At 30.1% G+C, this 27,292-nt stretch overlaps 2 protein-coding genes across 2 annotated transcripts; both read left to right on the top strand.

The window, feature by feature from the left end:
- Positions 1-17,589: 17,589 nt before the first annotated feature.
- LOC116775117 (facilitated trehalose transporter Tret1-like) lies at positions 17,590-20,408 on the top strand. The gene is made up of 7 exons (XM_032667937.2): positions 17,590-17,771; positions 17,975-18,204; positions 18,415-18,738; positions 18,926-19,058; positions 19,331-19,554; positions 19,658-19,852; positions 19,952-20,408. The coding sequence occupies exons 1-7, from the start codon at positions 17,705-17,707 to the stop codon at positions 20,195-20,197; spliced, it is 1,419 nt and encodes a 472-aa protein (XP_032523828.2). The 5' UTR covers positions 17,590-17,704; the 3' UTR covers positions 20,198-20,408.
- A 339-nt stretch (positions 20,409-20,747) lies between these two features.
- Positions 20,748-27,025, top strand: LOC116775427 (glycosylphosphatidylinositol anchor attachment 1 protein). Its single transcript, XM_061524609.1, has 11 exons — positions 20,748-21,130; positions 21,375-21,494; positions 21,696-21,855; positions 22,626-22,907; positions 23,014-23,128; positions 23,198-23,288; positions 23,869-24,109; positions 24,302-24,778; positions 25,159-25,435; positions 25,978-26,155; positions 26,883-27,025. The coding sequence occupies exons 1-11, from the start codon at positions 20,882-20,884 to the stop codon at positions 26,976-26,978; spliced, it is 2,286 nt and encodes a 761-aa protein (XP_061380593.1). The 5' UTR covers positions 20,748-20,881; the 3' UTR covers positions 26,979-27,025.
- The last annotated feature ends 267 nt before the right edge of the window (positions 27,026-27,292 follow it).

Here is a 27,292-nt window from a genome sequence, read left to right as displayed (position 1 = left end):
TATTTTTCCGAAGAAGACGGTATTACCTTTTGTTCAGACATCAAAAACTTGTTAATAAAAATTGAGGGAAACGATGGAGCCTGGAAAGCAAAATATAGTCCACAATTCATTAGTAGCTCGTGACAAAATCATCCTACCACCATTACATATAAAACTGGGCATCATGAAACAATTTATTAAATCACTACCCAAAGACGGCAAGTGCTTTTCTTACATTTGCCAAATATTTCCTCAAGTCACTATGGGAAAAATTAAAGCCAGTATTTTTGATGGCCCCCAAATTAGAAAACTTATAAAAGACACTGAATTTAAAAAGTATATGACAGATTTACAACTCAAGGCTTTGACAGCATTCGTCTGTGTGATGCAGAATTTCCTCGGAAATAAAAAATTACATTGACCTTGTAGAAGACCTTCTCTTACAATTAAAAAATATGGGGTGCAATATGAGTATAAAACTCCACTTCCTACATAGTCACTTGGATCAGTTTCCGGAAAATTTAGGGGATATGAGTGAAGAGCAGGGGGAGCGTATGCATCAAGACTTACGCATCATGGAAGAGCGCTATCATGGTTTCTGGGATACGAATATGGTGTCTGACTATTGCTGGTCCTTGATACGTCATTTTCCAAAGTCTACACATCAGAGAAGATCTTTAAAACGTAATTTTCTAGAAGTTAACGATTAAATATGTTTTTTTTTTTGTAGTTTTTCTTAGTAAATACGTTTTTTTTTTCTATTTATTCTTATATAGCTGAAACTGAAAAACTAGAGCTGATAAAAATATTCTAATTATATTTTTGGAAATGGCATAGCATATCTAATCAACAACAATTAAAATTTCTTTGGCAACAGATGTACTGTAAACTAGTGTTATTATTTGAAAAAAAGATCCTAACAGAAAAAAAATAATTGACTAAAAATTAAATGACACTGATATCGACTTCTTCTAAAAACAATGAATGCAATAAAATTTAAATATTGAATTAATTAATTAAATAACCCTTTATAAAATATGTGTATACACATATACGAATAATCTTATTCTAATTTTTTCGCATAAACAGCTAACAAAATTTTGTTTATCTATTACAAGCACATAACTGTTGTCAGTATGAAAAATACGCTTCAATTTTAAATGGCTTGAGTTAATATTAAAAAAATATATATCACCGAAACGTAATTACTCATCATTATATTCGATGATGAATGGCTCGTCTTTATTAAATCATATTAATGGAAAACTTCATAAATAATTTTATATTAAGCACATTATCGTCATTTTGACGTGAATGTCAAAGATTTCTAACAATGGAACCCTTACAACAAGTTCGCTAAATTCGCTAAATTTGCTAAAAAATTCATAATAGGTTTATGACATTAAGCTAGATAGGGATCCCATAAACCTGCACGTGAACACCTTAAACGTATTTTCTAAAACTGAACACAATAAGTATTTAATTTTACGACGAAAGCTTGTTGTGAAAGTGCTGAGCAATATTTCACAATAAAAAATGAAGCGCTGTTGATATTAATTAATATTTACTCCGCGATGAATGAAAGAATTTATATCGTCACAAATCTTGTTGTGCGTATATATATTACATTAATTTCAAAATATTTATCATAAACATTATAAATTTTATTAGAAGGTACAGCGATTACAAACACATTTTATTTAAATAGAATTATTTCAGGTTTTTTTATTTTTTGAAATTATAAACTCGTCTAATAAGTTTAATTGTCTGAAATTCGTTAAGAGTCTCTTCATTCATACAAAAGGTTTGAAGCGTTTAGAAGTCACTTATATAAAAAACTCTGTTGGATCCGGCGTAAAAAGCCATTGGCCTAAAATCGGCAAAAGTTGAATCATTCTGATATTAGTGGGTCAAATTTTAATTAATATAAAATTATTAACAGATTATTTAATATAACTTTAGTATTCAATTCATCCGTCATGGAATTGGCAACAGCTGGTCTGCGATAATATCTCAATTGTATACAAATGGTGATTTAATTAAATCCCTTTTTATTTTAATTGTGAGTACTCTATAAATTCTATTTATTTATCATTAATACATTTTTTTATAAAAGGAAAAAGAAAAATTAACAAATTATCATTAATACATTTTTGTATAAAAAGAAAAAGGAAAAAGGAACAAATACAAAATTATACGACTTAAAGAGTCCAATAAAGAGTATAATCCTATCAAAAATCACATTTTATTTTACTTACAAGAATCCTTTGCTAGACAAAGCATTACCAGAGACATATTTCTCATCTGATTTGAATCACTTTCGCCATGAAACATTTTACAAAAGTAATATCTTTTATTATTACGTCTGATTTTAATCTTTAAAAAAAAAAAAGTATTTTATTCTAAATTATAAATTGTGTCTACAGAAGATATTTAATTAAGTCACTACCCGAAACCTTGTATTTATGTCATGAAAGACGACATAATGGATTGGTATTCAAGATAAGCGTTTAATTACACAGAGTATGTGTTAATAATACTTCACTGTTAAAGAGTATTAAATTAAGACATAGATTATACGAGTATATTACCAGTATCATAGACGTATCACTTGAGTTTGCGATCAGGCTCCGTATAATATATGTAAATTGAAATTGGTTATTGATTTAGATTACATTTTAGTATGGAACAGCCACACGAGGGGATTCATTGTCTTGATATATATTATAAATAGACTTTTAATATTACTCTGTATACTGTCTATTTTAATGATAAGTTAAACATTGAAGAGATACGACAAGAAAACGTTATAGTTAGTTGTGCTTTGGTTTAACATTGAAAGCTTCGTTGAAACTTTCGATCAATATTAAGAAAAGAATATTTTTTTCGCTAATTTTATAAGCAATTTGGATTTAAACTCGCGTTCTATGAATTAGAGAGATACCGATTGGACCATAATCATTTATTTTTAACAAACACCTGTCCGATGTTAATCAATATATAGTTTTGTGCAAAAAATCCCGAGCTATAAAAATCGCTGACCCACTAATACATACCTCGAATTGATGAATCCCTACGCTTGTGCAAGAAGACACAACTGAGAACTTTCATACCCACTTCAACATTTGCAGTCATGACTAAGTTTCTGTTTAAACGATTTGTGGAATAATTAATCAGTTTTTATTTCTTCACAGGAAAATATCGACATGAATTTTATAGGTCATACTGCAAATGCTTCCGTTGCTACACTCCTCCAGATGATACTGCGCCAGGAAGTTCACGAACGTGTAACATAAGAACCACTGTCAGGAGAAACGATACTTGCTTGGGTTATCGAAAATCTCACCATCCGTCTTCGAATCATAACAGCGTACACAGAGATCTTGGTAAAATGAACACGTCGTTCATAGAGAACATGAACGGGAACAGACGGCTGAAGAACAACGGATGTGACGACTCCATCAGCGAATCGGCCCGGTTCACATTAAACTCTGATGCTAGAGATTGACACTTGGGCAGAGATCTTCTCGTATATTCAGATATAGGTCGTGCATGCGGATGCTGCAAAATTGACTACAGCGCTAGAAGCACATACAGCCTTGATTGTAAGCCCTATTACGATTGTTTTAAAGGGCAGATTGCTAATGAATGTCGGAAAGAAGCTTGTTTCAACAAAATGGAGATCGAGAGACATAGTGACACGTATGTTGATTACCGTATGTAAAAAAAAATGAGTTAACTTAATTTTGTTCTATTATTAAAAATGAGAACGTGTAAAAATTTTAATTTAATCGTAATCTTAGTATTTAATAGTAGTCAACTTAGGACTAATAAGAAGTTGTAAACTGTATGATGTTAAAGTATTCAAAGTAAAGTATTTAAAGTATCGAATTCTCCTTATTTTTTTAATTTTTAAGAATTTGGTGTATAAGCCTAAATTGGCAGCTATAAAAAGAAAACTTACAATGTATTGTTTTGAAAATATTATAAAACGGATATCAGGGTTAATACCATTTCAATTAAATATTCTATTAATTCTACTTGTAGTCGAAAAGAAATACATTTATAATATAACAAAGTAATCTAAGTAATTTTTACTTTCACATCGATTGTATTCAATGAGAAGTGCTTAACGAAATCTAGACTAAAATATGCTCTATTAAAGAATAAAATAAAATCTTAACAGTGTCTTACGGAAAAGTTTTTATGGACATAACTTAATTACGTCTAAAAATAAAAACTATACTTATTTATATATAATTTAGGAATTCACAGATATTTTATAAAAGCCATACGAGGATATAGGATCATAAATTACTTGGAACTATATTTTAGATTTTAAAAAACATATATATATTCTGAGAAAAAATATTTTAAAATCCTTTCACTATATATTTTTTTAATCATGCAGAGTGATGTTATTTTTTCGCTACTTTAAGCTACCCTAGTTTTTATAAGTTATTTATACTATTAATTTATTTGCATATAAAAATATGTTAATTTTGGTAAAATGATTCATAGATATGATTTTTGTTTTCTCTCCAATCCAAAGACAGCACAACAACTCAACTAAAATATCGGGTTCAATAATTTAAGTAATATAACTAAGATTTAAATTATAACGTAATTATATTAAAGAAAATTAATTAAAAATACTCAGATTTTAAGCAGTTTATGAACAATTTTTTTTTATATTTTATGAAGAGACCGAAAACAAGTACTGAATTAGTTAAAGACAATATATTGAATATGAATAATTACGAACAAGGATATACACGAAACTGCATCTTCAAAGTCCATCAGAAGCAAATTGATACTAATGGCCTCCACTATTCAGATAGTTGGGAACAAATCATAAGAATGTTCGTAAATAATTACATAGCGTTCATCTGTATTATTTGTTACTAATGATTTTCGGTAACTAAAAAAAAAATTTTATTAAAGCCAAATAGTAACTCACATTCGATGATTTCGCAATCGACAAAATGAATATTTTATTTAAAAGAGAATAAACGAATGAAAAGTTTAAAAATTTCTTTTATTATAAAGTTATATTTATTGACTTTAATACCTTAATTTTGTTGTTAGACCATCTATTAAATGTACAAAGTACACTGAAATACAATTTAATTCTTATTAGTTAATTAAAACACCAGGAAGCTTCATGGTTGATTTAATTATACACTTTATACAATAGAAATAATATTAATTTCACAACATGCTTAATCATATACTAAGTCCAAAAAAAAAAAAATATTTCCTGTTAAGAGATATGTCTCTTAGAAATAATCCGATAAAATTTAAACTTGTCAACCATTTTATTTTTATTCTATTTCTATTTGAAAAACGGATTAATAACGGAAGTTAATAAGCCATCTTACTACGGGATTCTAGTGATGTAAACTAATATTGCGTAGATTAATTTAAAAAAAAAATCTGTGTTAAGTTCGCTTCTGTTACTTCGATTACGACTATTTTATTTTCAAAGATGACATTAGTATATAGCATCTTATCCAATAAGTAACCCATTGTAAATGTTATATTTTGTTATGTTTATAATTAAATTATATTTTTGATAGTTCACACTTTTATATGTAGTCAAATCAATATGTTAAAGCACTAATCTATGCATGTAATAGTTTTTCCAGTTAAGTGTACCACAAAACCGATTAGGCTGTGCGATAGTGTTAGGGATCACTTCCTCGCCCTAATTATTCCTTCTATTAAAATTTATTTGGAAATAATTTATTATAAGAATACATAAAATATAACCTATAAATTAAAAAAAAATATATGTATGTATATTTTATGCATGTATTACGACTCCATTAAGAAGATGTTGCAATGAACTTGATCAGTGTACTAAAAGATATGTACAAATAAATTTATCGTTTTCTAATTATTGTCCATTATTTACCTTAAACTAACAATGGAGAAGACACGAAGAATAATCGTCTGCTTAACATTCACGATAATACCAACAGTATTTACGACAGGAAAAATTTAGAATATATATATATATATACATATACATATACATATATACTCATTGTACAGTACAATAAATATTTGCCCAAAACTGTTTATTTATGAAATTATAGAAATAATTAAAATGAACTAACGAGAATAACAAATATTAATGTTTCATCATTAAGTCAGGTAGACCGATCATAGTTTGTGGTAACTCCGATAAACATACCTATCCCAGGATAGATGTAAAGCGTCCAATAAGAACCTTCTATGCTCTCAAGTAGGTGGATGGTCTTATACTCAAGACAATTTTTTTTTTTATGAATTTGATAAAAGTGAATTACTGCACACTATGTCCATTCGCTCATCACAACGGTAGCAGGCGGGGTTCACGCTTTATAGCGATCTTGAACAGGAATTTATGGCATATAGGTATAAATAACAGGACCGCAGCAAGTTCCATCTACCGTCCAAGTTGTAGCCACATACTTCCCCCAGAATTGATACAGAAAGGCTTTCGTCTTTGTAACAGAACACTAATAGTCCTAGGCGGTCTTTTACGAAAATAGCTGTCACCGTGGTGAAATAGCCTACGAAACAATGACTCGCAAAAAGGTTGGTGTATTAGTCTTGCTACTCAAATACAGATCTGGCTTCCTAATGACATCTTAAATTTATTATCAGCATCACCATTATACAGCTTGATTAAAATGACCTACAGACAAGTGCCCGAGATTTAGAGTCACCTACACAGGGCTTCTAGTTTTCAAGATATCTTCTGGCACCTAATGATAGGCAGGAATAAAGATTCTTCTCCATTAAAAATAATTATATATTTTCTACACAAATAACAGTTGTTAAATGATCTCGCCGATTTGAGCCTACAAATTCATGATTAAGGATTTGCTGTAAACAAAAAACAACAAAATTTTTTTTGGTCTAGTAAGCATACAAACTTGAGACGCTACATTAGAAAAGTATATTGACAGAATACATCAGATTCTATTATACTTACAATACGATACGGTAAGATATCACGGTCTAATATACTAACGATCAAAGAAAATCAATGTTTAAGAGTATCCGAAACAGATGATGTTAACAACAAAAAATGGCGTTAGAATTCCTTTTCAATGAACATGCACTGTGTTTCATGTCTGAAATAAATTAACATATTAACAACACAAAACAAAGTATAGACTCATATCAACTAGTAAATATCATAGTATAGACTTACTCAATTGTAATGTGTTACTAGCCAAAGAAAATTAGCACTCGTTCTTATGAGACGAAGAGAAATTAACATTTACTTTAATAAACGAGAACAATTTCAAGGGCGACGACGGCCAACTGCCATCAAGGGATTGCATTATGATGACACAAAAATCTGAAGTCGATTGCAGTTCAAAGTTTATTTAAAAACGTAGTGCTTTTTAAAATTTTGGGAATTATTTTATGAGGTCCAAAAATTTTTCGGTAAATGACGATAACTTAAGTCAGTAAACATCAAAAATACGCTTAAAATATTATTTCTACACACAATAAATCTTGTTGCTTTTTGGAATTCAAGTCATTCCCTTGAAATTTGTACTACTTATAATGTAATGTAATTTGTAATACTTAAATCGACTAATAGCAATCGAAAATGTCTTATAATATAGTTTAACAGAGGGCTAAAATTAAATACTATAAAAGAGTTAAATTTATTTTTACTACCCTTAAACGTAAATGAAATCAATTTGTATAAAAAAAATAGTAATAAGTAAGTGAAAATAATTTTATATTATATTGTTATTGTTGTTATTATTCTTAGTCTTAGTTATATTTATAATGTGTAGAGTTTTTATCTCTTAAATAAGTAAAACAAAATAATCGATTTAAATTCAATTCTATTATTAAAGGTCGTTAAATCTATTGACAACTTTAGAGATATCGGCTCATTCAAAATGGGACTGAAATTTACTATGGAGTTTGCAAATAAAGTTTATATTTAATAAATTATTCAAGTTAATTAATTATTCTAGGTAAAAAAGGTTGTGTTCTGAAGATAAACTGTTGATGAGGCAGAGTTTAATGCAGGGTTCTAAACAGTTCTCACTTTTCACACACTGTGTATCGTTTACTTGTACTTGCTTATTGATTTATTATACATGTTCTTATTCAGCTTTGGACATAAAAAGTGGTGTACCACCTCAATTTTTTCATCGGTTAGCTGTTTCGGGTTAAAATTAAAATAAGAGTATATACGTAACTATCTATCTGGAAGTGGAATAGATGTTGAAAAACGTTTGTTAATTTATAACATCCTTTCTCCTCTCCTGTTTAAATCAAACTAATAGACAATAAGTAAAATAGTTCGACTTGAGCCCAAGCAAAAAGTGGCCAGCCTCCCATTATTTTTTAGGATACACCTGGGAGAATGCACTGGAAAAGCACGCTTTAATTCCAGAAACCTCTTTTTATCATCGGATAACCAGACGCCCGGCGAGCCTCCATACTTCCGTTGTAGAATTGTAGAATTTCATCGCATCAGGACGAAGCGTTACGTTTTATAATTGACACACTAGAGACTTGGAATACTTTTCCTTCCTTTGGTTTTCCTTCGAATTGTAAATTGACTGCTTTCAAGACTAGAATGAATAGATTGTTACCGGGATACTGCGTTCAGCACCTATGGCTTTAATTCCATGTATCATCGGGAGAAATGATAGTAAAACGCTATCTGAAAAAGAAAAAAAAATGTTATTGTAGTAAACTTGAAATTTTAAAAGAACGTGATCACATATAAAAATAATAAAAGGAAATTCGGAAAATCTTGTTAATTTTAGTGAAAGTTCATTAAGGTTCTAATATTAAAGAGGACATTTGCAACAATTTTCTAGTTTTTTATCAATCTAAACCGTATTTGGTAACATGTATAAAGGCACTTAAGCGAAATTTAATGCTGCAGCTTCTGTGATACGGAAACAAAAAAGCTTCACTTATAAAAGTATCTAACCCCATGTTGATTTAACATTCTTCATTGGTATTTTATTAAAAATAGTCTCAGTAATAAAACAGGTTTAAAATCATAACAATTACATTATTTTTTTTTTATTAAAAATCTTATTAATAATACCTATATAAACAAAAATTCATAATAGCTACGAATTATCTTTGAAGTTCAATGTTCTCCACTTAACATATTTTTATACGTATACACAGTATTACAGTTATATTTTTTTCTTTCTCCTAATAAGATTTTGAATTCTCAAAGACAAACAAATAGGTCATACAACTCCTTTCAGGTTTCTATTCGTAAATCTTGTTGCTGTTGCTGTATATTTTTAAATAGCTTTGAGTAGATTCCAGTAATAGTGAACCTTTACCAAAAATCATTAAATTTTTCTATAAAACATACTTGTACGGCATTCTTCTAGTCAACCGGATAAGACGAAAACTTCTCAGCATTCTGTGGATACATCGTGAGCATGTTAGTCCATCGCGTTGCAGGGAGAGGAGCTTCAGCGGTGCCTAGGACTTGCGACCCAGGTGGAGGTTTAAGGGGCCCTTATCTAATCCGCGTTAAACGCTCACCTCCACTTTCCATGCTGCTCTTACTACCTAACCAAATTTGAAACGAACCTGCTAGGGCTGCCTTCGACGCACGTTCCAAGAATGAATTAATGTCAGTGCTGGACAGGCCAAGTCTTTTAACAGGTTGTAGAAAGATTTAGCCGTAATACCTGTCGCCCCCTCTTCTACCGCTTACGAATTTATTACAAACCTATTCTTACTTCTTAGTGAGTTCATTAGTAAACTCTTAATATTTATTGACCTTGATGACAAGGTCTTTGGGATGTTAGTTTCTCAAGGAAGCGTAAGCTCTATAACCATAACTAATAAATTACTGTTATTGAAAACTTCATACAGTATTTTATGCCATGTATTATATAATATAAATTATAATTTTCAAATAAAATCAAAGCACTTACGATATTTAACATATGGCCGTGTGAAAAATAGATCAAATCCAAGTTCCTTTTGTTCAACATAAGTATACTGGTAATTTTACTTTGGCTTGTAGCAAGGGATTTTCTTATAAAGAAACAGAGAACAAAAATAAAAATTTCAATCACGAAATATCTCCCAGAATATGCTAGCTGCAGTTTTTATAATTAAGCGTTAGTATAAATATTAACATTCAAATTTAATAACTTTAAAACATCCATTTTGATACATAAAAGATCGTGTGTGAAATGAGAAGTCTCTATATAACATTATGATACTTGCCGAAGCACCATGTCATATTTGATTTTTAAGTGTGACGTCAGCAATGCTGCTGTCACTACCACTAGTTTCAATAGTACGGCTTATCCATTTTCCATTTTCATATAACTTATAAACACTTGCACTACTTTATTTCAGACTTTAACTAGCACTTGTATTTAGATAATCTTCCTCCTGGAGGGCTGTCACACTTCTCTGTCTCTTCCGCCAAGGTTTGCGAATATAAATGGTTTTTTGTGAAGTCTTTACATTCAATCTGTTAATTTTACATATTATTAGGTTACGACGAGCAATCTTAGTTATTCAAATAAGCACAAAAGATTACATAATTTTTAGTAATTAATTATTAAAAATCCAATCTTTATTTCGTATTTTAATATTTTGTAGAAAACATAATTGATTAACATTGATTACAAATTTGTTACTACTAAAGTTTTCTTTTTAATAAAAGTTACAGAATGACTAATCTTCACATTTTACAAATCCACGTATGAATAAACATTTATTGTTCTTTAATAGAAATCATACAACGATCTATAAAACAAATAATTTTATTAAAGAAATCACAAACTCCAGGACATTGATTATAAAATACTATCATGCATATACTAGAAATTGTTTGAATTATTGTGGCACAGCCAAATAAATTGACAGCCCGCAATATCAAAATAATTATAACGAAAATTTAATTCCTGGCAGCGTCAAGAAAAAACTCCGTAAAAAGATCATTTCAATATTCATAAACTTTTAATTCCGGAATAGAACGTATTATTTAAAAATTCGTTTGGAAATCAGTTAAATAACACAGTCTCGATCCATATTTATATTGAGAGATCATTTGCAGGTGGTAGAGTCTAGCTGTGATCAAATTACTGCAGCTCGAACATGGGATGGCTCGACCGGGGAAGTCCCACCCTCTCACAAGAAGATAAAGAAGTAGCCTAATACGGCTGCGTTTCGTCCGATGAGTGAGAGAACCGGTTGCCCTTTCCTTTTTCCCACCCTTTCCTCTTCCTCTTCCCCAAATCAATGTGGCAAGGCATCCGCAATTTTTTTTGCGGAATTCCATGGGTGACGGTACTACCTCCATCAGGTAGGCAGTCTACTCGTTTGCCCACTTTGATATAAAAAAACTGTGTTATGTGCATATGCATATATACTGAACGCTTACTTTGCTGACTCGAATAAGAGTATATTAACTGGAGTATAATAAAGTTATAATGATATTTCGCAGCTAATGAGTTTTGTTTGTACATTGTAAATTAATGAGTTGAATTTTAAGATCAATTTAAGATTGTAAATTAACAATGACAATCATAACGACATGCTTTCAAAATAGAAAATGTGATCCATGGACTCATTTAGCATGTTATATCATTTAGGGAAATAGGCCTAAACATGTGTCAGTAGGTCAAAGAACAGAAATTATGCCTTGAAATTTAATTAACACCGTAATGTTTTTATCATTAAGTGAAGTTTTGTAAGATAAATAAATAAAACAGTAAATAAAAAATGGTAATGAAAAGAAATAAAAAGGATTTATAGTACTTAATCAAATCCCCTATAAATAAATCCTCTGTTCCGATGGACTGGTGCTCGTAAAGTTTTTCCGCAGTAAGTATTTTTCGCAACAACACTTAAGTTTTTAATCTAAATGCACTTGCCTTATTAGCATATTTCTTATTGTTGTATATATTGAAAACCCAATAAATACAATTTGTAAAAACACTCTGTTTAATTAATAAGAATAATAATATCTTTTCAAATATTATAACAAACCCATTAAAACATAATTACGTTATTTAGTATTAGCAAATCTGTCCATACTTTTACTATCGGTTACATCGTGCTTTTATAAAGAAATAGGTGATATGTATTCAACAACACAAAGAAATATTTCCAAGAAGCGACTCTGAGATGAAATAGAAGTATCAGAACAACAAGGCAATAATTCTAGTTTTTGATTTAACACTTTATTATTTTAAGTATGTAGTGACTATATTTTTTTTGTTTATTTTATTATAGTAAATATTTAGGTGTTTTGTAATGGTACAAATGCACTATAACTTAATTTTCTAAATAACCAAACGAGGACTTATTATATAATAAATATGGACTAAGGAAATTAATATAATAGTCCTTAGGATATTTTCGCTATATATGTCTATATATATCTATATTAGACAGCCAACGTAACTGAGAAAAATGATGGAATAAACATTAGCAGTTTTCAAGAAAACCAGATCCAATGAAATTAATATATTAAGATTTAATATATTAGTGGCAAATGAAGATCATTTTTGGTATTAGTCAAAAAGATACTAAGAAATTTTTAGATAAATAACGTAAAATTCTGAGAATTTGAAAGGCGTTTCAATGCCATTTTTGTTTAAACAAAAATAATACGCAGAAAATTAAAAGGACCAAACTATTTTTATCACTGAAATTAAAAAAAATATGTTTTAAATACTTCATTAGCAGTATTTATATTATAAAAATGAAAAATAATGATCTATCTTATAAATAAAGTATCGTTAATGAGGTTATTAAATTTATTTAAATCAATTTTAAAAGCGCTGTATTCTAGTAGGGCTTTTAAATTAAAAACAGTAGAAATTGTATAAGAGATCACTCATTGAAAGCTAAGATCGGTCAATTGTCTACGTTTATTTTTTAATACCTCGATAAAGGATACTTAAATTGCTAATATATCTCATTTTACTGATAGATAATTTGTTGTTGTTGTTTCTGTGACAACATGGGACTAACAATACAATGCTATTTTTTAAAGACTTGTGTACTTCAGCACACATTCGTTGGGAACACTATTAGTTATCACGGTCGGTGAGCGTCGATTCTCGTAAAATTAAATATTAAAATATTTGAAAATCCATAAAAATATGAGAAAGCAGGGTAATTTTTCTCCCTACTTACTTTTTATGATAAATAAATATTATTGTAAGAAACAATACAGATTACAGAATATTAACGTGATGTACTTACCTTACTTATCGACTATCGTTATCTTATTTCGCTGTTTTAGTGTTTGAATTAATTTAAAGTTATGGAAAATCTGTAATACATCCTCTGCTTATCTTGTTCAAAAATTTACGAGAGCCATTTATATAATGTTAATGTAACGAATTATTTAGAGCAATGAATTATTGCGGTATGATTTATTATAATATCTACGAACACCTCAAAGCTCTTTAACAGCGGAAGCTAGCTGAGTTCTTATCAAACATCTGACATAGTTTGGAGTCTGTTAATACAACGCGAATATCAGTAACATTGAACACATTTATGACAACGTTTCAGACTCAAGCTAAGTGTGTGTGATATCTTGAAATTTGTTTTATAAAAATATATATTTACGCTGTATTACATTTATTTTCTTGGAGTAAATTTGTTTGTCTTCAGGTGAGACTGTCACCCTTCAATTTATAATTGATTAATTCATAGACCTGTAACTATACAATCATACTGTAAGGCTATGAAAAGGGGTATAGCTTGACCTTTTTCTTAAACGGAGGGCGAACTTTCAAGTTAATAAACAAACAGACTTACATTTTATATTGTTACATTGATCTGTCATTGTTTCCGATTTTGAGAAACTTTATTATTTACACCTCGTCTGCCCGTGATCACGGTTGCTGCAAAGTAACCGAAACGTCGGGATTATGTAGTTTTAAAATAATAAAATACGCGTAGTAAATCCGAATAATACTAGTTTAATTTAAACTTTATTATTTGTTGTACTAAATAAATTTGCATTATTAAGTATTAAAAAAATATAAAAGAATCAGTATACCACTAGTGAATAAAGACAATTTAAACTTAAAATACGTAAGATATATATATATATATATATGATCTTGGAAATATTTTGACTAATTATTAATAGCTGTTTATTTCAATACAATTGTTATTACTTCTGTACAAAACTAGTGTAGAATTGAATCACTAATGATACACTCGCTCCACTCGTTACACAATTTGTGTAGTATTTACTAATGATTACTCTACTTATTACTGAAGTATTTTTCCTTTATTTTTATAATTATTATGAAAAAAATCCCTAAAACATAAAAGAAATAAGTTAAAATAGATAAAAGTATTTTAAAAACAAAACGGTTTGACTAACTTAAATATCATTTACATATAAATGTGTAAATACGAAAACCTCATAAAACTATTTTCTCTTTATAAAGAATATTTTTACGTCTATTTTATTACTGAGTCGAAACCCGACCTAATGCAGTCTGGAAATTTTGCTAAGAAGAGAATATTTTTATTGTTATTAGTTTAAACCGTGTGTCTTTCCTCACGATGTTTTTCTTTACCGCCCGTCAGTGATGTCTAAATACTAATAGAATGTACATATGATTCGGAAAGATCACATTGGTACTTACCAGGTTTCGAACCCGCGCCCTCACGTATGAGAGGCGGGCCTTTTGACCTCCAGGCCACCACTATTTGGTACCCGCTATTATGTACTAATAAAATATTCTAAAATAACGATATATATTCCGTTTTAATCTTATTTCTATTTTGAGGTTAATTAAATAAATATAAATTCTATATAATAAAAAATAAATTCTTAGCAAAATTTGAGGAAAGTTCTTTTCTTGTTTTTAATAGTTTATCATTTCGTTTTAATTACAACAACGATTATGAATGCCAATCTATTTTTATGATAATTTTTAACAGCCAATAATTTGTTAACAGCCAATAATAACTTTTATGTTACACCCGTTCTTTTATCATTTTCTAAATAATCGACTCTTTGTATGTTAACCTTTACTTCCAGAACGAGGAACTACATCTTGGAGATTGAACTGATGATAACTCATTGAAAGCCTTGTCGGTTTGCATAAATTATATAACATGATATTTGTTTAACTTGTATTTGAATAAGAACATTATTTAGTCATATGTTATATGATTATTGTATATATAGATTGATTTGCTGGTATGATGCTTTTACTAAGACTGAGTGGGATAAATCAATGCTTATCGGTTTTATTAAGCGATTATATTATTATTATTTTTCCGTTTCGATGAGCAACTGTTATTACGGGCGAACAGGATGAAAGCGTCTGTCAGATTGTTCTGTTTTGGGTTATGTACCACTAACAATTAATTCAAAATAAATTACAAATTATCGTAAGCACCATATATCTGACTCAACGTACACCTAACAACATTTTTCTTCATAATTCTTAAGGATCTGGTAATTAAGATTTGCAAATGAAGAGTTCAGAGTAATTGCATTTTATTGTATAAGCCAGTTGAATGGAACGATTACCTCTTGCCTATCCCTTAGTGCCGTTAGTTAGTGATTTAGTGGTTATAATAGTAACAAGTTAATTGAAATTGACCTCCACTTGTCCTTTTTTTAATACTCTGTGCTTAAAATATTCCAATTTATTAATAAGAAGCTATTATGGCAAATGTTGAGGTCTGCTTCCCCCTCCCCCTCAATTTTGTTGCAGAAAATTGTCCTTGATCTTCAATTAGTCCTCTATCTGTGTCAATAATTATCTTCTATTAGCTTAAAAAAATATTAAATGAACTCTCTACACCGAAAATAACTTGTTGATTTAGTTTACTTCCCGAGTTTTGCGAACAATATGAAAGGTATAGTTCTTACTAATCAAATATTCCAAACAAAATAAGACACTTTCATCTCGTCTTCCATGATGATGATCTATGTTGATAAATAATTGAAACGTCTTAAATTTAAAAATAATCTAAAAACGTCAGTGTACTCGATAAAATATCAGACATAACACATCTATACAATCCACATCCATAATTTTGTTATGATACAAATAATAACTGTCGTACTATATAGATAAACAAACAACAATATATACGAAAGCTACTGTAGCATTTACAAAAGTTTCTACGGACTCGTACCAAACTCAGTGACGTCACAGAAGTAATTTCCTGTTGACATAAGTTTTCCAAGCCGCTTGATTCGCGACGCGCACGATGTTGCTATATAATATGATGTTTAATAAATGTATATTAGTGGCAAATAGTGCATTTAAAAAAAATGCTTCGTATCTTTTAATGAGTACAAACGGTTTGAATAAGACATCTTGTTATGACGAAGTTTGACAAAATATTACATCATTCTTGGAAATTTTAAAAATATATACATATTTTTATAGAAATTATCTTAAACCAATATAAAATCGGTCCAAAGACTTTTTTGCAGAGGTTACATTTTAGAAAAGTTTCAATTTTTTTATTTAAACGATCTTATGGAATTGGAATATAGGTTATAAACTGAAAGCTACAAAATATACTGTGGTTTTAATAGTATCAATTTTAGTGTTATTACACCACTCGCCTCATCAATCTAATATAATCAGCAGACAATAAAAAAATTAAAGCGGATCGTCGCACCATAAACCTAAACGTATATATAAAGTATTAATAACAAAATTAGCTATTCATTGAATAAGAAAACTTTATTTGACTTACAATAATTTTAATGTTTTTGTTCAAAATGAACTCCATCCTATTTTCATTGAATACCCATTTTAGGAAATTACGAAACAACATATTCTGCCATTCTGGAAGGTTGAGCTTAGACTTTTCAATGATTAATTAATATTATTGTATTTTCATGTAAACCAAAGATGAATAACAAAAGGTAAGCTTGAACTATTTCCATAAAATTTTTTTCGAAAAATTCTATCCAAGCAAATCGATTAAGCTGAATAAAACAGATTGTAAACAAATTATTTGATAGCCAAATAGCTAGGACACTTTACGAAAATATTAACAATGTCTTAATCTTTGTTTTCTTACTTCCTTCAATAAGGCTAGATATAAATAACGCTAAGCACACAAGATAAGTCGAATATTTATAAACATTAAATTAAATATTAACTCACTACTTATAATAACGTGCAAAATATATTTAAATATCATAAATCGTGCAAGTATATCTTAAGACTCATATAAATTGATATGCTTAAAATAAATAGAAAATTTTTTTGATCGTAAAATATACCAAGATGTCAAAAAAACTGATATTTACGTTTTATCAAAACAACTACTGAATTAGTAAATTATTATTAGTCAGTTACATGAAAAAAAAATTAAGGCTCAAGAACAATACGATCCATGGTCTTTACGAAGATAATAAATATATTATTTAGGAGTATTTTGACATTTTTAACATTCTTTGAGTTTAAATCGATATTCTCTTTCCTTCGCTTTCTCTTTATCGTCAATCTTTATTTAATAAAATCGCGAAAGACTTATTACATCACTTAATATATGAACAGCAAATATATATATACACAATGGAAATTACTGTGTATATAGATAAATTTATTTACCAACGATTTCAGACAACCCGACTTCATTAATTAACAGAGTTTCTGACAATGATAGTTATATTGCTGATTTAACTTTTTTCACCTTTACATTCAAGAAGAGAAATAAGTGCCCAAATTAAAAAATAATGGTGAGCCTAGTTAAGGAAACAAAAATAGGTAACACTTACCGGCAATGGATTTTTGCCTTATTAGGTAATGTTTATGTTAGTTTTCAAGATTATTTTTACATATAGCTCGCTCCTGAATGAGTATTTATGGAATTTAAATACAAGCTCTGTATCTTTTGGTCGTAGAATAATAAGGCTTATTTATAGGTCTAGATTTAATGATAAAGACCATTATCTTTTAGCTCCAAATTCTATTCTTAAATCTCTTTGTATGATTTTTATTTGCAGCAAATTTTACACTCTTTACGTATGGAATGGACTGTGGATGGATTTCGCCAATGACTAAGATATTACAATCAAACGAATCTCCAACAGGACAAGCAATTACTGACAATGATTTATCTTGGATAGCCAGTTCTTTGAGTATAGCAGCAATTTTTGGAGTATCCATCTATACGTTTATTTCGGATTATTTTGGAAGAAAGATAAGCGTTATATGTATTGCTGTTCCGCAAGCAGTAAGTAGCTCATTGCAAATTTACTGAGGGTCACAATAATTTCCAATATTATAAATAAAAATATTTTTTCTAATTCCAAATTTGAAATTATTTACATATGTATGTACAAACTCACACACCCAGTTCTATTATTTACAACGAAAAAGGGGTAAAGTGATTATTTTTATTTTTAAAATGTCTTGATAAATGGATTATGAGAGGTTATTTCAGATTTCATGGACCATAAGACTATGCTATCCGACCACCATTACATTGATTTTATCAAGAGTTTTATCAGGGTTATCGGCTGGTGGATGTTTTATTATAGTTCCCATGTACGTAAAAGAAATAAGTCAAGATGATATAAGAGGAGTTCTAGGAACATTGGTTATATTATTGCAAACAACAGGTTTACTTTTCATGTACATCATTGGGACATACTTGAGTTATTACACAGTCACAGTGATTACCTTAACCATCTCTATTGCTGTAACATTATTTGTACTTAAGGCTCCCGAATCACCAGCTTTTCTTGTGAAGCTAGAGAAATATGAAGTAAGTAAAAATTTATGTTCAACTATTTCTCACTAATTTATTATGATGGATAATATTTTTATTTCTCATAATTAAAAGGATTTTTAAAGTATGTCAAGATGGTTTAGGTTAAACGTAATTTCATTGTCTCATACATAAAATGATGTTTTTTAACATAAAAAATATATTGATGGAGTGAATTTTACAGGAAGCAGCAGAAACGGTCGCATATCTTAGGGGTCTGAATAAAAACGACAAAATTGTCCAAAACGTAACGGATTGCATGAAATCTGAAGAAACCTTATTTAAATCATTGCCAAATATTTCGTTGGCTAGTATTTGTAAGCATAGTAACAATACCATTATTTTATTTATTTTTAACTTCGTCATAAGCTTCTGAACAATTATCACTGTATTTAGCCTATTGCCTATAGCCTATATATGTTTTATTGATAAATAATATTTTGGATCAAAACACAACCGAACAATGTTGTGTTTTAAAACCATCTTGCACTTTATTTTAATATATCTATCTACATTTGTGCAGAACTAAAAGAACATCACTTTTTCAGCAACAACTGTTTTAAATCTCAAAAATATTGCAATTTTCCAGTCAAGAACAGATCCTGGCGTCGCGGGTTGTTTCTTATTACTGCAACCTTCGTGTTTCACGGCTTGAATGGATCCTATGTCATTGTAACCTACGCTTCGACTATTCTAATTTCTACTGGAGTTAAATTCGAAATCAGTCCAGAAATACAGACTTTCAGTTTTCCCATCTTTATGATTGTGGGTTCGTTGTCACTTGCAGCTATCGTAGAAAAAGTCGGGAGAAAGGTAAACATTGTTTACTACATATATTTCTTTTGCTACGTTTTAAAGTAAAAAGTTTTTATTATTAATTTAACGTAGAATAAATTTACAGAATTTGATTTTTCAGCCTTTGCTAATAGGTTCATTTTTAGTAACAGCCATTTGTATGGCTCTTATAGTAATAATGATGATATTACAAGAACGAGGTGTGAGTATACCATCGTGGTTGCCAGTTTTAGCCATCATTTTGGCGGTCTCAATGTATGGTGCTGGCGTATCTCCTATACCATATATCATAATGACAGAGATGTTTAGTTTTCAAGTAAGTAAAACAGCGAAATGTTTTTCGTTGTAATCCACTTTATTTTGCTTATGGCAACTTTATTTAATTCAGGGTTTTATATTCTAAAATTTCTTTCAGATTCGAGCGAAAGCAATGGGCATGGTTGTCACTTTCGCCTGGTCGTTGACTTCTCTATTAGTTATATCATATACACCATTGAATAATTACATAGCGCCATACGCACCATTCATATTATATGCGGTTATTAATTTCTTGGGTTCCATTTTCACCTTACTGTTCATCCCAGAGACGAGAGCAAAGACCGAAGAACAAATCAATGCTATTTTAGAAACTGGAATAATTGCCAAAAATAGTCATAAATGAGATTTTTAGATGTGTTCCTGTATTGCATTTTTTTTTACCATACTACGTCCATAATTATATTGTCTTGTTTTTTTGTTGGTATGTTGGTAGTACACCTGGACGTATATAAGTACTTCATATGAATTTAAGAGACATTATGAAAAAAAATACATTTGAAGTCAAAAAGCGTATTTTTTTATTGCATTGTTTTCAAATAACAATTTAAAAAATTTAGTTGACGTATAAAAGATAATTAAGAATATTTTTTAATTCCAATCTATTAAACGAGTTTATTTTAATAAAAAAAAATCTTATTGAAATTGTATATAATAGTTCATTTACTAAACAAATTTTAACTTTGCTTGATATAAAACACTTTAAAACTACCTTTTGGTAAAATATATGTATATACAATACTATTGATTAACGTAGTATTATGAATAGCAGTATGGTAGAATTCGTAGTTTGTTTGTCTAGGACCTGAGGAGTTAAAGAGGTGCCATTTCATTAAAAAGTCTTATGTTATAGTATTCTAACTCCTCAATGACAACTGCAATTTATTGACAGTTATGTCACTTGTCAGACGAGTATTGTCATTTGTAGCTTATATTGATAAACAGGAGCGCTCGTTGTGCGGTTTAATGGATTTTTTGAATTAATGATATGTGATTACTCTATATTCGTAATCTAATATTTTGTTCTAACATGGGTCTTTTATCCGATCCAGAATATGGGTCGGTAAAATGGGTCAGGGTACTAAAGAAAGTGCATTCGCCTCTGTGTTTTATTTTTTACGTTTGTGCTATTGGATGGTTTTTTATGTTAGCACACAGAGAATTCAATAATGAAACTTATTTCTCAGAGAATGCTTTATTACCCGGTTTAGTTACTAATGAATTTGACGCCGAGTACTCGGCAAATAAGTTTTATAAGGAATTCCTCCAAGAATTAGAGGTTAGTTATCTTAATTAAAAACTATAATATAATATTTGTAATATATTTCTATAGTAAAACTAAGATAACATGTAATTTTTTTTATTTATGATCTATGTATAACATGTAAATATCTTATAATATTAAATTATTGTACAAAGCATAACAATTATATTAGACTACTTCATATTAAACAAAAAAAAAGTAGATATTAAAATTCTTCATAATGATCCATTTCGATGCAAATTTTAAATAAATTTAACAGGATAAATATGAAGATAGCGATGAAATGCCCGTACCCTGGCTGGTTGGCAAGATGTCTCAGTTAGATCTCGAAGTCTACACTCACAATTTTACACTGAACTATCCTCTAGGACATGGACAGGTATTTAAATAATATTGTAGATAAATTCTAGATAAAGGATATATATATATGTGAGTACATAACAATGAAGCAATGTTATATGTGTAAATTTGTTACTGCTAAATAGTTATCCACCACATTTAATGGCCCTAAATTATATTATTTATATATGAAAACACAACAATACTTGGATTGTACCTGGAAAGTGTTTATTTGGTACAGGTTTACAAAGGAACAAATGTATATGGCATTCTAAGAGCACCTCGAACTTCTTCTTTAGAGGCATTGGTGGTGACCGCACCTTTTCGTTCATTATCCAGTCATCAGAAAGGAACTGCAGCTGGTATAGGATTGATGCTGGCATTTGCACAGTTTGCTAGACGTAAGTATATACAGGATGTTTTGTTAGTTATATTTGCTCAGTATTGTTAAATAATAATACGATGTCAAGTGTAATGTCGGTAGCTCCCTTTATTATAGTGTATTCTGGCTTATCTTGGCTTGTTATTTAGCAATACACATATGTTACGAATTTAATATAGTTTTATAGACAACATAGGGATTTCTCTGTTAATTTCTAACTCAAATGGCTATTATGAAGTGACTCAACATCAATGAAATTTGATATACAGGTAATAGTTTTAAAACGAGTTCATTCTCCTAGTGCTGTATTTTCTACTTATGATGATTATCTATTTTACTGTTTGTTCGAAAAAAATATCAAATTGCATTTGTAAATTTTTGGAATAAAGAAAAGCAAATGGAATAGATACGTATTTGCGACAAAAAACTTGTAATGTAATGGGATATAAAAAATTATTTATATGAGAGATTTGATATTGATTTTTCAAATGAGAATTATTGCTTTTAGAGATGTAGGGGTACTAAAAAAATCTTATATTATGTCCATGACAGCATCTTACTAGTATTAAGACTACAGATAATACAATTTTAATTAATTACTAATAGTGATTGTGTATATATAGTTATTATTATCTTTATATCAAAAATGACATTCTAAATTTGAAATTTTTAAACCATATAAAAGTAATGCTCTTGAGATCTATTTATTTATAAGCATACAAAGTGCACGACAAAGAAACAGCGTAGTTTTTTATAGGATATATAAAAAAAATATATAATTTTTTCCAGCCCAAAAGTACTGGGCCAAGGATATAATTTTCTTGATCACGGAACATGAGCAATTAGGAATGCAGGCGTGGTTAGAAGCTTATCACGGTCTACGAAGACAGTCTGATACTTTCTATACGAGTCTCAGCAGCTTCTGGCAACCTGGCGGCGAGTTGTTCAAGCATTTGAAGGTTTTGGAGAAAATCAGCGATCAAACTAAATGTTTAGATCCCGGCACATTGAAAGGGAGATCGGGATCTATACAGGCTGCTATCAATTTAGAATTTCATACACCAAAATTTAGTAAGTTAATATAAATTACTGATATAACATTCCTTAATGTTATAAAATAACTTAGAATAGTATATAATAAATACCGCTATTAGCTGTAATGGATATGTAATTTCAGAATATATTGAAGTCAAAGTTGAAGGTCTGAACGGGCAACTACCAAATTTGGATTTGGTGAATCTAGTACACAAGCTGTGTATTAAGTCAAATTTACATCACTCATATAAAAATAGGTATTTTAATACATTTCCATCACAGAAATGACTAGAAACTTTTTTCTAATGATAAGTTTATTTCCTTAGCTATTCCTGGATCAGAACGAGAAATAAAATGGATGAATGGATGAACAATGTATGGACCATGTTAGGTATGGTTGGGAGCCAGATAGCCGGGGTGAGTTCATATATACATATAAATATTTTTAAACAAATATTTGACTGAGGATTATAAAGGGTGGCAACCAGAGGTTCCGGGGAAGCTAAGAAACTAACTTATATGTATATAATAAGAATTACATATTAAAACTTATAACCTATACCTAAGACAATATGATTGCCCCAATGTTAGGATAGCAATGCCATTCCATAGCTTGTGTGGTCTCAGGAATCTTCTGGTTCACACGGCTTGGTGTTCGTTCCGCGGAGTTGCAACGTCACTCGTTATATGTTATTTTATCCATACAACGATATCGCCCCGGCGATGCTCATTTATTTTTTAATATGTTACGCGTACGTAACATGAGTGAATCACTCATGCAATTCTAGTGTGACGTGATCCAAGTAAATATGTCATAATTTAGTTTATTATATTTAATAATTAAATTTAAATAATTAAATCATATATATATATATATATATATATATATATATATTGTATCACTATACATATATAGATATAGATATATACATATATAGATATAGTGATACAAAAATTGCATTGGTACAAAATTGTTTATACTATCAATGTCATTCAGGTTCCAAATGGCAATCATGGTTTGTTCCATCGCTTCAATATTGAGGCTCTTACTTTGGAGGGTCGTGATGCTTCAGACCCTGGCCAGCCTCCCCGGATCCACTCCCTCCACCAGGCTAGTTTTCACCGCCTCGGCATCACATTGGAGAGTATACTTAGGTCCCTTAACAATCTACTGGAACGGTTCCACCAGAGTTACTTCTTCTACATGCTGGCTGCTACTAACAGGTTTATATCTATTGGTGAGTTTGCTTTTCATCGGAATCATGAGATATACTGAATATATATGTATGTTTTTCTTATCCCATAATGTCTTAACGTCTGTTTGTCTTTGCTCAGATTTACAGTCTACTCTGAAAACATAGCATTCATTTTGGACATACAAGTATATTGTTTGCGATAAAATATTACAGTGTATATATTTTAATATCCAGGTCAGTACATGCCATCACTGTGTCTTCTGTGTGGTGCTATGCTCATACGAGCTCTATCACTGTGGGTGACGTTACAGAAGGATGATGAAAAAGATGAAGCTATCGGTGATACAAAAGTAGCGGAAAAAGATAAATTAGGAAATAATGTTAATGATAAAGCAGAAGGTGACGACGAAAAAATTGCAAGAGAAACAGATGCTAAGGAGTTAACAAAAGAAGAAACTCAAGAGATTACACAAGATATAGATAAAGATAAGTCCGAAAGTGTTATGCGGGGGACGGAAGATAAGGTCGCTAACATTACCAAAGATAAATATATAGGAAAAGAACAGACAGAGAATAACTTAGAAGAGAAAGAGGAACTTAAAAATAGTCGAGTAAACGGCTTTAGTATAGCCAATGTAGGTGGTAACTATTTGCTAGTGCATCTCATGGGATATACAGTCATGAATTTACCACCGCTCTTCACTTATATTGGTAAGTAGATTTTAAGTATATAGCACATGGCATAAGAGAGAGCGAGATAGATAGAGGGAGAGAGAGAGAAGATTACATACATTTTATTGTGTTGCCAGTACCGGTTTAACTTAGGTGTAATAAATTATTATTTATCTCTTTAACTGTCAAGAAACTTAAAAGTACGTATGATTTTTTTAATGATTGCTATTTAATTTTGTCAGTTTTATTTATTACAACACGATAATAATGCAAGAACTATATCCACAAACAAAAGTACATTATTTTTTGGTAGCATATTTGATTTAAAAAAAATTCACTAAGGAGATATCACTTCAAAGTTTTCCTGTTTTCATTTAGGATCATGCATATTTTACTTATAAGATTCATCTCGTTTCAAGGTGCCATACACTTCTCTCTAGCGTCCGAGGTGTCCGTGTTTTATGGGATGCTGTCCTCGTCAGCTATATTCATACTATTATCGCCAAAGTGTTTGAGAACCCCGTCCGAGCTGACGCGCGATGAGGTGACCGTAGTCAACATACTGATGTTAATAGAGCTGTCCACCGCGTGCCTCGCTATCGGTGTCCATAACTTTCCGCTGGGCGTCTGCTTGGCCGCTCTGTACACGCCGCTGGCGTTAATCGTCGGGGTTGTGGAAGATAAGAAACAAGGAAGGTCGGCTTATATTCAATTATTTATATAATGATCTTTAATAGTTAGTGCAAATTCATGACATTTACATAGAAGTTATAGGCATTCAGTTTCACTCTAGTAAAACTATATACTAATTCCATTAAAATTACCCTAATTTCCTGGAATTAAACACGAGTAACATAATTTATGTACTAGTTATTGGAACAACTCTATCTATAACTAAATGGAGTTTTAGCCATTGTGTTTGTTGTTTAAAATAAAATTTTATAACTTTCATTTCTTGGAGACATATATATATATATATATAAAGCTTGATGGAAGCTGTGAAAGAAACAGTACACTAAAATCGCACCCTGTGAAACACCTAACGTTAATTCACAAAATATAATTAATAATTTTTCACCTTTCATATATAATAATTTATTTTATATAATTTTAACACATACAAGTATTAATTGTTTATTTCATCTAAAATATACATGTTTTTTTTAATGTCGAGGAATGTCAATGAAGTCATAGGCTTTATAAAGACAGTAACACACGGACTGTCGGTTTTGTTACAGACTCATCCTGTTCGTTAAGCGGGTTGTCTGTTTGTTGCTGCAGCCTTTACTCATTCTGATGATTCTGATGATCCTATATTCGCGGGTTCTGTTCCCCGAGGAAGGTATTTTCTTGATGGCGAGTCGTGGTAAGGACGCCGCTATGCAAGCCATCATGTTCTCTATAGTGGATTCAATGGTAAATTATTGTTGGTATTAATTTTTTTTTTGTAAACCTACTTTAAAAAGAGGTTTTTTTTGTTTGTTGCCACCCGACTTTCAACTCGTTGACGCGATTATTATTTTTTTTTTTTATTTCAATTTAGTCTAATTTTAATAATGGCAACCAAGAAAAAAACATACATGTCTAAAATTATATTGTTGAAATAGATATATGAAAAGAATATTGTATACTTTTTCGTCATATAGAGTAGCATAAGATTTTTATCAGATTTATGACGTCAGAGATAAAATTTATGACATGAATGTTATATAGGATTATGATAATGGTAGAAGCCGTGGTGGCCTAGAGGTTAAAGGCCCGCCTCTCGTACATGAGGGTGCAGGTTCGAATCCTGGGAAGTACTAATGTGATTTTTTTCGAATGATATGCACTTCTTAAGAGTATTTAGACACTATTGACGGACGGTGAAGGAAAACATCGTGAGGAAACCTGGTCCTATAATTTCAAATAATTAGTTTGAAATCGCCAACCCGTCTTGAGCAAACGTGGTGATTAATGCTCTAACCTTCTCCATGGGAGAAAAGGCGTTTGCTCAACAGTGGGCTCTGATGGGCTGATGATGATGATGATGATAATGTTGCTAAAATAAATTTCCAATATAAAATTTCGATAATTCTTTATAGAAATATGCCTATTTTATATTCAAGGACATATAAATGTATAAATTTAATCCTGTTTTCAGATTTACGGCAACTGGTTGTTCAACATTGTGTGCACGGTCATTTTACCGACTTGGATATTGTCGTGGCAGATTTTGTGGAACAGAGTCCAAGTCTAATATAAGCTTATTTATGTACTTTCCAAATAATAAAGTATTATAAATGTGATGTTTTTTCTCTTCGAATAAACATTTTTTTGCCTTTTATTTCTTGAATGGTTTACAAAAATTACAAGATTTTGATATTTATCCGAAAACTTTTGACCTACACTCTACAGAATCAAGTCGGAGAAACGCAAAGGCAATAATTATTCTCGTAAAAAAAAAATCACTCGACAATTTTTTTTTTAACAATCGCAGGTACTTTACCTCAGTTTGGCGTTATAATGATATAACTTGAGCCTTTAATTTATGATAAATGATAAATTTTGATT

Source organism: Danaus plexippus, chromosome 25, assembly GCF_018135715.1.
Source record: "Danaus plexippus chromosome 25, MEX_DaPlex, whole genome shotgun sequence".
Taxonomy (NCBI): Eukaryota; Metazoa; Arthropoda; class Insecta; order Lepidoptera; family Nymphalidae; genus Danaus; species Danaus plexippus.
Note: the sequence above shows the minus strand (reverse complement) of the source record. Positions and strands in the feature narration are given on the sequence as shown.

Excerpts from the sequence above, each read along its gene's own strand:
- LOC116775117 (XM_032667937.2), top strand. The coding sequence starts at position 17,705 with ATGGTGAGCCTAGTTAAGGAAACAAAAATAGGTAACACTTACCGGCAA. Across the intron at positions 19,059-19,330 it reads TATTTCGTTGGCTAGTATTT|TCAAGAACAGATCCTGGCGT; the intron begins GTAAGCATAGTA and ends GCAATTTTCCAG. Across the intron at positions 19,853-19,951 it reads CAGAGATGTTTAGTTTTCAA|ATTCGAGCGAAAGCAATGGG; the intron begins GTAAGTAAAACA and ends AATTTCTTTCAG.
- LOC116775427 (XM_061524609.1), top strand. The coding sequence starts at position 20,882 with ATGGGTCTTTTATCCGATCCAGAATATGGGTCGGTAAAATGGGTCAGG. Across the intron at positions 24,110-24,301 it reads TAACAGGTTTATATCTATTG|GTCAGTACATGCCATCACTG; the intron begins GTGAGTTTGCTT and ends TTTAATATCCAG. Across the intron at positions 24,779-25,158 it reads ACCGCTCTTCACTTATATTG|GTGCCATACACTTCTCTCTA; the intron begins GTAAGTAGATTT and ends TCTCGTTTCAAG.